This window comes from Typopeltis vanoorti, chromosome 13, assembly GCF_054136105.1.
Source record: "Typopeltis vanoorti isolate ZY-2024b chromosome 13, IOZ_Tvanoo_1.0, whole genome shotgun sequence".
NCBI classification, from domain to species: Eukaryota; Metazoa; Arthropoda; class Arachnida; order Uropygi; family Thelyphonidae; genus Typopeltis; species Typopeltis vanoorti.
In genome coordinates, this window is record NC_143561.1 from 81,459,399 (window position 1) to 81,474,513 (window position 15,115).

A 15,115-nucleotide genomic window follows, 5' to 3' on the forward strand; every position below is an offset into this window, starting at 1 on the left:
TGGTTGATTGGTTTGTAGGTAGTAGCAAGTTTGTATTTCTTCATAATTTTTGAAAGATGATCGGAGATGCCTTTGACATAAGGTATGGGAATCCTACAGGCTTGTTCTTGTCTAGATTGATGTGTGGTGAAGTGACTGATGATTTTTTGAGTTGTTTTAAGATTGTATTATCCATTTAGTATGGCTGTATTTTTGATTATTTCCAATTCTTTGTTTAGAGATTCTTCAGAGGAGCAGAATCTGTGTGCTGTGGTTACTAATAATTTAATGGTGCCAAATTTTTGAGATGGATGATGAGCAGAAGAATTGTGAATGTGGCGACCTGAAAATGTCGGCTTGCGATAGAGAGAAGTGGAGATGAAACCATCTTCTTTTCTTTGGATGTGTAAATCCAGAAAGGAGATACCCTGTGGAGATTCTTTTTCTAGCGTGAATTTGATGCGAGGATGAAGAAGGTTTATTTTATCTAGAAACAAGTATAGTTCTTGTTCAGAATGACCCCAGACAGCAAAGACATCATCAACATATCATAGCCAAATTTTTGCTTTGGGTTTAAACGTGAACATTTTTTCTTCAAGGTATTCTAGAAACAGGTTGGCTAAGTTTGGTGATAAGGGAGACCCCATTGCTGTTCCTTCCTTTTGTTTGTAAACTTTCTCTTTCCAAGTGAAGTAACTGGACGTAATAACAAATTTGAATAATTCAACAATATCAGATGGAAATTTTTGAGTTAACAAGTCTACCGTTTCCTCATGGGGAATATTAGTGAACAGGGAGACAATGTCAAAGCTAATTAGCATGTCAGTTTCCAACAGTTGAATGTCTTTTATTTTTGCGTGAAACTCTGTTGAATTTTTAATTGATGAGGCTGAGTGGCCTATATGAGGACTGAGAAGGTTAGATAAAAATCCTGATAATTTGTAAGTCAGGATGCTAATAGAATCCACGATGGATCCTGAGTGGAACGTTATTCTTGTGAAGCTTAGGTAAACCGTATATTCTAGGAGGCCTAGCATGGTATGTCCTGGGTTTTTTTATTGTTTCTTCATCTAAGGAAGTGGATTCATCAAGTAACTTGTTAAGTTTCTTGGGCTATCTTTTTGTAGGAATTAAGAGATCTAGGGGCGATCTTGCATAAGGATGTAAGATTTAGAGGACATATTGCCAAAATTATGAGGACAACACAACAAATTCTGGCAATGATGTGGAGGACACTGACATAGAAGTAAGGAGATTCTTGTTCCATTATATAAGGCTGTGATTAGGCTATACATGGACTACTGTGCACAGATTTGGTTACTTGGTTTTCAAAAGGATGAAGATATGTTGGAAAGGTCCAGAGGTGACTGATTAAGGTAGTTTTTGATCTCTGGAATGTCAAATATGAGAAAGGGTTGAGAGTTGCAATTTACAGAGTCTAGTGGATAGGAGGAAGAGGGGTGATATGAGAGAGACGTACAAGTTGGTAAGGGATTGTTATAGGATCAATGTCGAAGAGTTTTTTTATAAAATGGTGGGAGATCAGGGGAGAACAAGAGGTCATCCCTGGAAGCTGCATAAGGAGGGTGTGAACAAGGGAGTGAGAAGCAGTTTTTTGCATAGAGAGTTGTTGTGAATGATTGGAATGCCTTGCATGAGAGTGTGGTGTCTGCAGAGAATTTAAATGTGTTTAAGGTGAAGTATGATGAGCTGCGTGTATGACAAAGAGACCTCCTAGATGAGTCTTTGACTCCATGACATCGTAGGGTAATAATAATAAATAATTCAGATTAAATGTTTAGCCAGTTGGTAGGTGGAGCTGTCTATGCTATCTACTATTGGACAAAGGGGGATATTGGATTTGGGAATTTGAGGGACCCCATATATCTAGGTTGGTTTGACATGATAATGTTTAAGTTTTTTGGTAATTTCTTTAGGCCAGGATGTAACTTTTTTAATAATTTGTGCACTTTTTTTTCTTTTGAGAAATTACCAAGAAACTTAAACCTTATCAAGTCCAACCACCTTGGATATACAGGGTTCCTAAAAATTCACAAACCCATTATCCCCCCCCCCCCACTTGTCCAATAGTAGATAGCATAGCATAGAAAAAGAAAGTAACAATAGTCTCCCCTTTTAGATACATTTGTGAACGGCTCATTATCCTTCTCTATCTACAGAAAATCCATTCATACTGGCAGGTATTTACATAAACAATCACACCACCCTTCCCAACAGTATGGCATCCTCAAAACTCTTACTCACTGAGCTAGGGCTATTTGTTCAAATGACACAGCCCTTGAAACTGAGTGTGGGGACTTTCACACCTTCTTAGCCAATTGCTACAACCCATATAAAATAGATAAAATATTACATGCACACACACACTCCTCCTCATCCTTCCTATACCCAACACAGAGGATCACAGCAAAACCATTCCTATTCCATATGTTAAAGGTACATCAGAAAACATAGCCAAGGTTTTCAAATATGATCTTCATACCACTTACAAAGCTTTCATTCAACTAGCTACTTTTATACATTGTCCTAAAGATTGACTACATCCAGAAGTGTATAAAGTTCTTTGTGCCTGCAAGTTAGTCTACTTTGGACATACTGATAGATCTGTTAATATACATCTTGAAGAACATGAAAATTATAGCCGAGATCATCTGTATGGCAAGTCAAGATTGGCAGATCATGCCCTGAATGCCCCTTCACATGGTATCAGATGGAGAAAAACATCTTTATTATATTGTAGTTGTTGTAGGTCTGGTAGGCTATTCTTAGAATCAGTATCAGCTATGAACCACTCTCCCAACCTCAACAAGTATGGTTGCATTAATTTACCAAAGATCTGGGCTTCTCTGAATTTACTTTGTAGTTATCTATCTCATAGAGGGTAGCACATAAGGACATTAGATGTGAGGTACAATTTAAATTGTTGCTATGATTACTTTGTTTAGTTCTATGTGCCTGTTCTCACGTTTCATTGCCCTCTGATGATGATGCTAAGTAGAAAACCAGCGAAATATTAGTGTCTAATAAATGTATTTTTTTGTCTTTGTGTTAGTTATACTGTTAAGCTTTATTATGGATACTGAACAATACCTAAGCCTTTCTGTAAGAAATTCATGTTAGAGGCTTAAAGGAGTATTGGAAGCACTAAGAAAGAATTAAAAACTAATTTTAATGCTTCCAGTATTTCGTCTCAGTCAATGAGGTATCTTCAGGCTGTACAAATAACATTTATAACCCACACACAAAGACAGTGCAATACTCAGTGAAACACGTAGGTGACTCTAAAGTCCTATCTAGGTGCTGCATCCTCTATGGGTATTTGTAGGCAGTCTAGGATGTAAACTGGAACCTCTGTCAATTATTGTTTCCCAAATTTTGGTTAGTCCTGTCTAGGTGGTATGCCCTCTATGGGTGTTTGTAGGTGGCCTAGGATGTAAACTGGAACCTCTGGCGATTATTGTTTCCCAAATTTTGGGAATATGGATGCATAAAACTTCCCAAAATAATATGATATAATATAATAGCAATTGTGATATATTATGTTATTTAGAGATTTCTGAAAAATTTTAGAAGTCTAATTTTCATAAACACATACACACATTCAAACATACATTGCATACATTTGGTAAAAATCTGTAGTAATATTGAAATAACGTTGTAACCTTTCTTAATGCTGTCAATACTCCATTAAACCTCCAACATGATATCCACCCAGCACTTAAGCCTTAACATCCGAATACATAAACTTCAATACCCATTTATTCCCTCCACACATCTTGTGCCGATTATCTTACTAAAGTTAAAAACCTTAGGAACTACTTTCAGCTTTATGTGATCACCCTCCCACTCACCTGCTCTGTCTCTTCTAAGATGCCTATATCTCCCCCTTTTTCCTACTAAACACTACTCTGGCTGTGCACAGCTGAACTTTTGTTGAACAGCACTTTCTCAAGATACGAAATTCTAAATCCATTCATATGCAAGCCATTCATCTAAGTGCTTTTGTCCATTCCCACAAACTCCATACTTCCTTCTGCACCTTGACTCATTCACAGTCATGGTCTTTCTCAGCTTATCTCTATCATACCATGGCAGCAGATTATCTTTACTCTTTCACTCTTATTTGCTTGTAACCAGCAACTCTTATCCTCTTGCATACCTTGATTTTCACCTATCATATTATCTGTGCCTCCCAAAATAATCTCTACTTTTACAGCAACATTAACATTCTTAATCTTTGTCCATCATGGAAACAATTTTGTCATGCACTCTTCAAGCATTTCTCTTATTATGGAATCTCCATACAGATCTTTATACATCTCCCTCTTTTATACTCTCTCTCTTTCCTCACATAATTAGTTGAATTACCTCACTGTAAACTAAATTATGATTTAATATTATTTTTTGATGCATAGGAACAGAACAGCCAGCCAACATTATTGAGCTACCCAAAGAAGGGAATGATAATATGCCAGTAGTCAAGCATAAGGAAGGAATATTATATCTAGGCATGTTTGAATACAAAACAGAAGACGAGTCCACAATAATAAAATGCCTTATCTATGGTAAGTCTCATTCATATTGTCACATGTTATATTATTTAAAGATTTCTTCTGAAAATTTTAGAAGTCTAATTTTCATTAACACACACACACACAGCACACACAACACACATTCATATACGTTGGGCAGAAATGTGTAGTAATGCTGAAAATCGATGTTACTTTAAATAAACTGAATCAACATATGTAAAGTTTAATTTAAATATTTGTTTAGCTTTCCTTTCTATATTAATTATGTGGAATCCTTTCCTTGGACCACTTTGGCACCACTTGGAAAACCAATGCTCTCTGTAGTTTTGGATGAAATGGAGAACGCTGGCCTTCATTCTAGTAAGAATTATTTCACTTATTTCATATGGAGCAGGTGTTTGGGTCAAAAAATGAAAACAACAGTTATCCATGGAAAGGAGAATAAAAATTGCATATCATTTGGCACTGTTGTGGTGTCAAAGGACATTAGACAGAGAATGGCTGGATGAATCAGTATTATGCTGTATTTCATCCATCACTAAAAAAAGAGAGAGAGAGAGAGAGTAGCGCTAATGGCTGTGAACACATCTCCTTGTTTTTGTTCATTTCCATTTGAAACTGAGGTTAAAATTTATACACATAAAAAGTCATAAGTTCCAAGAAATAGTAAATTCTGAAAAAAAAAATACGTTTAGTGTTATTTATTTATTTATTTTATTTTTTGGCTGTGCATGATCTGAATTTTAAAATTGTCTTAGAGGATGCTAGAAGAGAATGCATGAATGGATAGATGTATGTATTAGCTGATATATAATATAGTTTCCTTAGTTGTTTATGGATTTTGAATTATATATATTTGCTTTAACTTTTGATTGTCTGGGACTGATATTACTCAAATATTCAGTTTTTAATACTTCCTGATTTGATATAAGTAATTCTTATTGATCTATAACATGCACTATATGTTAAATAAAAAACTTAATTAATATTTCTGATATTTCCGAAGTTAAATTCCCATCATTAGGGAACATTGGACAAATTGACATGTGCATGCAGGTGCTATATAGGATAGGTAAGACTGAGGAAGTCTAAAGTCCTGTAAGTGTTTCTCTTGTGGGCTGGAGTGGGTGTTCTTGCTGTTGAGATGAAGTTCTAAGAATGTGTGCTTCCCAGATTTAAGGCAATTTCATACAACCAGATTTGTTGAGGTTCAGGGAGTTCTTTAAAGCTGAGGTAGATTTCAAGGAAAAGTATTTAAATTGCTCTTGTGGAGAAAGGTGGTCATTTTTCGTTATAGCCTGTGTTTGTGTTCAAGGCATGGTAGGCAAGCCTTGTGTGTTTTTGTTGTTCTGCTTCAGTCATACTTATCCTATATAATCCTTCCATGCACATATCAGTTTGTCAATTGTTCCCTGATGACGCCAATTTAACTTTGCTGAAATATTGAATATATTAATAAATGTTTTTCTAATTAATATGAGTATGCATTGTAATTTTCTTAAGTAATACCTTTATAAATAATCAATGTATAAACTTTTCCACCAGAATTACCTGAATGATACTTGGTTAATGCAAATTGAGATTCACAAATTACTATTGTAAACTTTTTTAGTAAACAGATGGGATATAGTCAATTTTATTTCACGTGGAAGTCTTCATGCTATTGTTTTAATGTTTCAGATATATTCTATCAAATTTCAGAATATGCTTAATAAACAGTAGAAAGTGTATTTTGAAATAAAAAATTATGCATTTTTTGATAAATTACATCATACTTTTAAAGATCTGAAGCCAAAGATTGCTGTGACTTTGCTGCCAGGACTACCGGCATATATTCTTTTCATGTGTGTCCGTCATACTGATTACATAAATGATGATGCCAAAGTTAAAAGTCTTTTAAATAACACAATATTTGGAATAAAACGGCTAATTAAGGTAAGTAAATAGCTTGTCGATATTTTAAAGTTTGTTAAATTAATTCAAGCTGAATAGCTCTAAATTAATATCAATTGTGGATAATAAATACTCATCTTTAATGCTCATAGGGAATGTGTAGGACTCAAATAATTTTGAACAGGAGACACTTATTCCCATATACCAATGCTAGGAGTATAATTAATAAATAACATGAATTTAGCTCATTATATATATACATATATGTGTGTGTGTTCAGATTCTTCATAAGAACTTGAACAAGGGTTCTTATGAAGTTTATGGAAAAGGCAGAACACAGTTGAAAAATTATGCTGAACATGTAAGTTAAAGATACCAAGAAATTATATACTTGGTTTAATCCTTGATCCAAGTGTAAGCAAACAAAGTTTGTGCCTGAAGTATCTTCAGGACTGGGGGCAACTCGTATATAGAAGCTGATGACTTTACAACACTTGCCTTAGTATCCCCTCATGCAAAGCACATATAATTAATCATAATTTCCTATACGAGTAGCCAAAAGGTGTCATCACACCCTATTATTAAAATACTTTGGATCAGAGAAAGTTGTTGGAAGTTTTTCCACTTGGTTGAAAATATGAGCTCTGCATTACTTCAGCCTTAGTATCACCTCTGGGTCTGGCTCCCACTGATGAGACCTCAATAAAGGTAGAAACCGGTCTGGTTAGTGACCCTTCCCATAATACATAGCATTATACATACCTGTAAGGATATGTGCTTGGGACACTGTCAACTGGGCGATGGACAATTGGGTGACGGAATAAAAGAATGGTATAAACAAAAAAATTGAAAAATCTAGCTTATAATTAAGTTTATTTAAGTTTATTTTTATTGTGTAGAATTACAAATTGTATTGAAGTTATATTGAAATTTCCCATAGAATTACAGTATAAACATAAAATTTGAAAAATCTCACTTATAATTAAGTTTATTTTTTATTGTCTGAAGAAGTATTTCTGAGCTTCACTGCATAAGGTCTCTTGTTTGGCAATTTATCATTTGGGCGTTTTGTGTGCGGTTATTTAGTTTAATACTCATTCGCAAGATATTTTGACTTCTATTAAACAGTAAGACTAGTTGTTTGTTTATTACATCGTTTCCGATATTTGTATCAAAGAACAAGTTTAAAAAGAACTTTTAAACTTGTTCTTTGACACAAGTTTGTGTAAAATTATAAAAATTTGTGTCAAATAAATAAATTTAAATTAATTTAAATAAATTTCAAACTCTTGATTATCTCTCAAATGAAACAAATTGCTAAGTACAATTATATAGAAGTATAGAAATATTTCACTATTGATATAATTAATTATATCAATAGTGAAAACTTTTTTTAAATTTTATTTTTATATTTATATTTCTTGTTTCTATTCTTCAGAAATGGATAATTCAAGAATATTAAGTCAAAGAGACAAGGAAAAATATGCTTGGAATGGGTATCTTTATGTTAAAGACAAGATTGATAAGAAAAGTTCAATTCAATTTTGGCGATATGAAAATAAAAACAAAGGATGCAAAGGTAGAATCTGGACAAGTGTCAGTGATGGATCACTAATTTCTGGAAATGCGGCCAGAGTAATAACTCAAGAAGTTAGTACAACAGCCAAAAAATTAGCGGATACGACAATGAGCAACCCATCACAAATCAGAACTCAAGTTCTACAAAATGTTTCTTCTGCGGTAGAAGGAATGCTTCCAAATCATAGCAATCTGTGCAGAAATATTCAAAGAAGATTAAAAAAATTTAAAAGTCCCGATTAATCCTGATTTTAGGAAAACAATAATTATTCCTGAAGAATACTTAAATTATGAATTCAGTCCATCACAATTTGAACATTTTTTATTGGCTGATTCTGGATCAGAACAGGTCGACCCCGTGAGAATATTAATTTTTGGTCGTGAAAGCCATGCAGTGTGGAGCCAAAGCAGGAATGAATTATTTATGGATGGCACATTTTTACTTTTTCCCCCTCTTTTTGCTCAAATTTTTGTTATTTTGGCTAGAAAGGATGGAGGTCCTGTTTTATGTTGTTTATTACCTAATAAGACTCTTGAAACATGCACAAAATTATTTTATATGATACATGAAATGTGGCCATTACTAGATCCCGAAAATATAAATGTTGATTTTGAAATTGCCATTCATCAAGCGTTACGTATAGTATTTCCACAAGCTAACATAAATGGTTGCTTTTTTCATCTCGTACAAAATCTTCGTAAGCATTTAGCTTCATGCAGTCTTTTAACCAGATATAATTCTGATGTGCAATTCGCTTTAAATTTAAAAATGATCACTTTGCTTGCTTTCGTTCCAGAACAAGATATTATTTACGCTATTTCTGAACTTGAGAATCATTTATCCAATGAATTTGAACCAATTTTAGAATGGCTTATGAACACATACATAGGTCATCTAAGAAATAACAGAACCAGGGCTCCACCGATTTTTCCCTCAAATGTTTGGTCTGTGTACCAAAGAACAATAAATGGAAGCGATAGGACAAATAATTTTGCGGAAGGCTGTCATCGAAAACTACAATTGAGCTTAGGCAGCAGCGCTAGTCATCCAAATTTATGGATTTTTATAAATGGACTACAAAAAATTCAAAAAACATATGATGTTGATTATGAAAGAGCAGTAGCAGGTTTTCAACATAAGCACAAACATAGACGTTACGATGAAGCTGACCAAAGAATTTTGAAAAAAGTTATTAATTACGATAGGGAAAATATAATAGAATATTTACGTGGTATTGCATATAACTATAATATGAATTAATAAATTCAAAAAAATTGTTTTCAATTTCAGATACTTTTTTGTTTTAGTGTATATATGTAACATTTGTAAATATGTTTGTTAATTACAAAATAATATTAATAAATGAATTAAAAAACTATTTTTGCTTTATTTTAATACTGTACAATTATACCTTTTTATTTTTAAATCATTTTCAGACCTCTCTTTTTAACCATCTCTTTCTTAAACGATCCTACAAATTTTGATATATGATATAAACGAAAATATATAATATAAATAAATATTTATTAACTAGCTGACTCATTTTTTTGTATGAGAAATTTCTATATAATTTCTATACAATTCGTAATTCTACACAATAAAAATAAACTTAATTATAAGTGAGATTTTTCAAATTTTATGTTTATACTGTTCTTTTAACTCATTTCTCAAAAAAATATTATTTAAATTTACCTGGTAATAGATTCAACAGAATAGAATTGCATATTTGATCTTTTATTCCGTTGCCCATTTGGCCATCGCCTAGTTGTCGTGTACCCATGTGCTTTGCATTAGGGGATACTAAGGCAAGTGATGTGAAGTCATCAGCTTCTATTTATAAGTTGCCCCAATCCCGAAGATACTTCAGGCACAAACTTTGTTTGCTTACACTTGGATAAAGGATTAAACCAAGTATATAATTTCTTGGTATCTTTAATTTATAATACACTTCGTTGTCGACTTACGACTGACTTCCCTTCTGGCTAACAGGTCGTAGGTCGATCTGGTCGTATGTCAGCCATATATTTATTAACAGTATTCTTTAATCGTTCTAATCTTTTTATCATCTTTATAATTTATTTTTATAATCTTTTAAATTTATAATTATATATATTGTACATAATGTGAAAAATAATACTGTACATACTGCACTGTAAACACAAAAATACAATCTAAAATTAATGTAAAAATTAATACAAATGAAATTTACAAAATCAATTTTTAATCTTTGCTTGTGCTGGGTTGTGGATCGTCAGGATCATGTTCTTGAGTTGAGGTAGGAGATGTTCTCTTGATGAGGAACATGCTGAGCTTTGTTTGAACAGTTTGTTTCTTTTTTTCTTCATATATCTCACGATAACAACACACAGCATCTTGAATGATATGTTCAACCTTTGTGAATCATTCAATATTAGAGTCCATTGCTTCGAAACTGGCGAGAGCTTCATTCAGTTACGAAAAAGAATCTGATAAACTCTTTGCAATGAATTTCTTTTCTGGCTCCTCTTCTTCTTTCTCTTCTTCCTCTCGCTTTTTCTTCTGACACTATCTGTGTTTCCAATTCAATCAACTCTTCATCCGAAAGTTCTTTTATTTCACAATCTAGCAAGTTCTTTTATTTCACAATCGTCTTCTATTTCGCATTCTAATTTAAGAATTTTTGCAAGTTTAACTATTTTTTCTGTAATCACTTCCAGTTCCTCTCCTTTTTCAAATCCTTCAAATGTATTTGCATAACATTTTAGACACTTTTTCCAAATTCCTAACATACAATTCTTTGTTGCACATTTCTATGCGGTTGAAATATTCTTGATACACTGAAGAATGTTGTACTGCTTTCAAAAGTCTCTCAAAGATAAATCAGCATGAGAATCTATCGCTTCGATGGCTTGTGCAAATGTCGTTCTGAGGTAGTGAGCCTTGAATGCTGAAATAGCACCCTGATCCACAGGTTGAATGAGAGCGATTGTGTTAGGTGGCATAAAAACCACTCTAACATCATGTTGAAGGTCGTCCAGATGAGGAGGATGGCCAGGGGCATTGTCCGTAATCAATAAAATCTTGAAAGGGATACCTCTCTCTGCACAATATTTACAAGCCTGGGGAATAAAGCAATTCATGAACCAGTCTTCGAACAGTGCTTGAGTCATCCAAGCTTTAGGGTTTGAACGGTAGTAAACGGGCAGTGTGTGCTTGTTGATGTGCTTAAATGCACGAGGGTTTTCTGAGCTATAAATGAGAAAAGGCTTCAGCTTAAAACCCGCAGCATTCCCACCAAGCAGCAAAGTCAACCGATCCTTAAAAGCTTTGAATCCTGGCATCCTTTTAGCTTCTTGATGTATGTAAGTACAATGAGGCATGCATTTCCATTGCAAGCCTGTTTCATCTACATTAAATATTTGTTCCGGTAGATAACCTTCTTTAATTAAAGAGTCGAAACTATCGACGAATTTTTTGGCTTCATCTGCACTTCCTGCTTCTCCTGTGACACGTACATTATGCAAAGCAAATCTTTTTTTAAAACACTTAAACCTTCCAGTACTAGCCTGAAAATCTTCTGCGTAATTGTCTCCGACACGTGATTTTAAACTCTGAAACAAACTTCTAGCCTTCGCTTGCACTGTGCAAAGGCTCATGGGTGAATTTTTCTGTATTAAATCTCTTCCGTCCACATAAACAATTTCTCCATTTCATGGATGGGTCCCTGTCGTTGTTTGGTTAAAAATTGTAGACTTCATAGGTGCGGAACCTTTCACAGCTTCCTGAATTCTTTCTTTGTCATTAAGTATCGTCAATACCATGGAATGTGATAACTTCAAGTCACATGCTATCGTATTTACTTTCCTTCCACCTTCATACTTCTGGATAACTTTCATTTTACACTCTAAATCAATAGTTTTCCTTGACCTCTTAGCTGGCGTATCAGTAGATGAAGGCATTTTCCTTTTACTAGACATTTTATGGGTAGTATTTCAGTAGAAGTTTAATTAATACACCACACGCAACAGATGCTTGAAAGTGACTGAGTGTATGTGAGAGATAGTCATCATATGCAGGTTATCATACGATAACTATCGCATCCTATAGTTATCGTACGCGCAGCTGCCTGATTTATTATTAATTTATTCTTTTTTTTTTTTTTTGTGGTCGTAAGTCGATGACGAGGTGTATATCTAAGTGGGAAAACGTCCAGCAACTTGCTGAACATATAGTTTCTGTACAGAAATTTTCCTTTAAGCAATAATTACGAGTATTATAATTAAAAAAAAAAAATTTTCAGAAGTCCCAGGTGATATCTGTGTAGTACGTGGGTCTGACATATTGCCATAAATATACACCTAACCATAGTGATAGCAAACAATTTGTCAACTCACTACAGCACACTCATAAAGACCACAGGAATAGTTTGTTTGGGTGGATAGTGAATTTTCTTTGAGTGTGCTGTAGTGAGTTGAAATAGTGATTTTATTATATAAATCACCTGTGGTTTTATTAACTAATAAAATTAGTTAACATATTATTTAATTAGTTAGTTAAAATAAAATGCAGATACTTTGTTTTCCATCTCAAGAAGCATGGACATTGCACATCTATTTATTTAAGCAATAATCTGATACTGTTGATTGATATTAAACCATTCAACCCCTTTAGAAGCATTTTGTTACAGAACAGTAATTGGTATTGAATGGATGTTGTCAGATGGACAGTCCACTTATAGTAAACTGTTTTAGGATCAAATTGGTGGCTATTTTGCAGTAACATGCACAGCATGCTATAAAAGTAGATAATATTCTAGACCTAGTACTTACTAAATAATAGAGTATAACTAATTTTCAGGTGAAATGGCCAGCCAGTCAAAGGGAGTTTTAATATTTTTCTGAAGAAATTGATCATTTAAGAATACACCCAATGGGAATTAATTAGATAAAATATATTATATGAATTATATGTTAATGATGCGCTGGAAGTGTTTAATGAAGTTATACGATTTAGCTGTTTATGAGGTCAATTATCACTCAAGCCAAACTTGACAGCTGAAGGATGAATCTCTGATATCAGAGTAGTTTAAGATAATTATGGCTAATTGGAAATTAACAGATATATAAACAATATATAAAAGTTTGTAATGAGGCTGCTATAAACTATAACATTTACTTAAGCACATAGGAATAGTATTGGCTAAGAATGTCATTGAATCAAATAAAAAAATTTTGTCCTTAACTTTAAAAGAATTTGTCTACTTTACTAGAAACAGTAAAAGTATTCATCATATTGATTCTTTCGAAGCCATCAAAAAAGAATATTATCGGTGGGGGGGGAACAAGGCAGATCATTGTTGTATCCATCTTCACACAGGTTTGAAGCCCACCTTGGGCAGATGTTTGTGACTGTCTTTAGGGGAAGCTAAATTTCATTGTCCATTGTGGGATTACCTCCTAGCTTATGGGCTTGAAAAAATTCCATCTTTGATCTCTAGAGAAGGTTTTTTGGATTATGAAAAAAAATAAAAAATACTAAAAATAAAAATAAAACAAAAATGTTTAACATTAATAAACAGTATAAAAATCTAGTTCCTCAACAGTGCCGATGTACTATAGATTTGCAACCTTTCATTGATCAGATATATCTGACCCATGACCGTCTTATATATATATGTATATATATATAATCGTATTTCTCATCTCAGCATGAATATATTAGTCTATTATTACTGCATTATCTTTCACAGACCTAATTTTGTTAGGTTACAGAATTGAAAACAACTTTCAAGTTCATTTTTCTGTCCTGGTAATATGCAAGCTTATGGGCTTGAAAAAATTCCATCTTTGATCTCTAGAGAAGGTTTTTTGGATTATGAAAAAAAATAAAAAATACTAAAAATAAAAATAAAACAAAAATGTTTAACATTAATAAACAGTATAAAAATCTAGTTCCTCAACAGTGCCGATGTACTATAGATTTGCAACCTTTCATTGATCAGATATATCTGACCCATGACCATCTTATATATATATGTATATATATATAATCGTATTTCTCATCTCAGCATGAATATATTAGTCTATTATTACTGCATTATCTTTCACAGACCTAATTTTGTTAGGTTACAGAATTGAAAACAACTTTCAAGTTGATTTTTCTGTCCTGGTAATATGCAAGCATCACTGAAAAAAAAGTCTAAGAAAAATTGTTGAAAACAAACTTAAGGAAGAAGTTGGTCATGGAAGTATTTTTTTTGTAATGATGATCACACCATGTAAAGTTGTAAACATACAGGCAGTGGCGGCTTGTACATAAGCACTGCGACACTGCAGCACCCCCATGGAAAAAACAAAAAAATTAAATTTTGTTTGTGTTTATAAATAATAACAATGCTTACAACATTATATTATTATTATTATTATTATTTGACACCTCCAGGGAGTCCAAGGACTCATCGAGGGAGGGCACCTGCTCTACAACTCTGTCTCCACTGCTCAATCCACCAACTGACCGCAACTACACCAACGTCATCTACTGCCGACCACCACCACTAGTATTTCCACAGACACAAACACCCATGCCCATGGCGGGATTCGAACCCGCAGCCTTTTGGCTGGAGAGCAGATACGCTAACCACTTGGCCAGCCAGGCCGGCATATAGATGCAATACAACATGTTAAAGGTTACAGGTTATGTTTCAACATTGATTGAATAGTTAACTGGAATTGTTCAATTAACACTTTAGATTACAAACAAATGCACTGCGATCTAATGCAGTGTTGGAATTATCACGTTCAATCAGTTCCGGCTAGACTTGCCGATATTCATTTGCACTTGTCACTGCACTTAAGAAGTGAATCTGACACTGCTCTGTTGAGCAGTGTCACTACAGATAAATTGCTTTATTTCTGTGTACGAAACTTTTATTATTGGTGTGTGTTCGTAGTGAGGGTGAAATATTTTTAATAAAGCAATTTTTGTAATATGTAAATTTACTGATTAATAAATTGATTACTGATTAGGAAAAAATGAATTTTTCTTATTCTGTGTATTATTATTATGACACCTCCAGGGAGTTTAAAGACTCATCGAGGGAGGGCACCCACTCCACAACTCTCCATCTCAACCA

General features: G+C 33.5%; 1 protein-coding gene across 3 annotated transcripts in view; it reads left to right on the forward strand.

Annotated features, from left to right (window-relative positions):
- Positions 1–15,115, forward strand: part of didum (dilute class unconventional myosin) — a 696,374-nt gene that overhangs the window by 531,183 nt on the left and 150,076 nt on the right. For all 3 annotated transcript variants that reach the window (XM_090402302.1, XM_090402303.1, XM_090402304.1), the window contains 2 exons: positions 4,416–4,565; positions 6,316–6,467. In XM_090402302.1, coding sequence (XP_090258428.1) covers positions 4,416–4,565; positions 6,316–6,467 — 302 coding nt within the window. The remainder of the gene's footprint in view (positions 1–4,415; positions 4,566–6,315; positions 6,468–15,115) is intronic.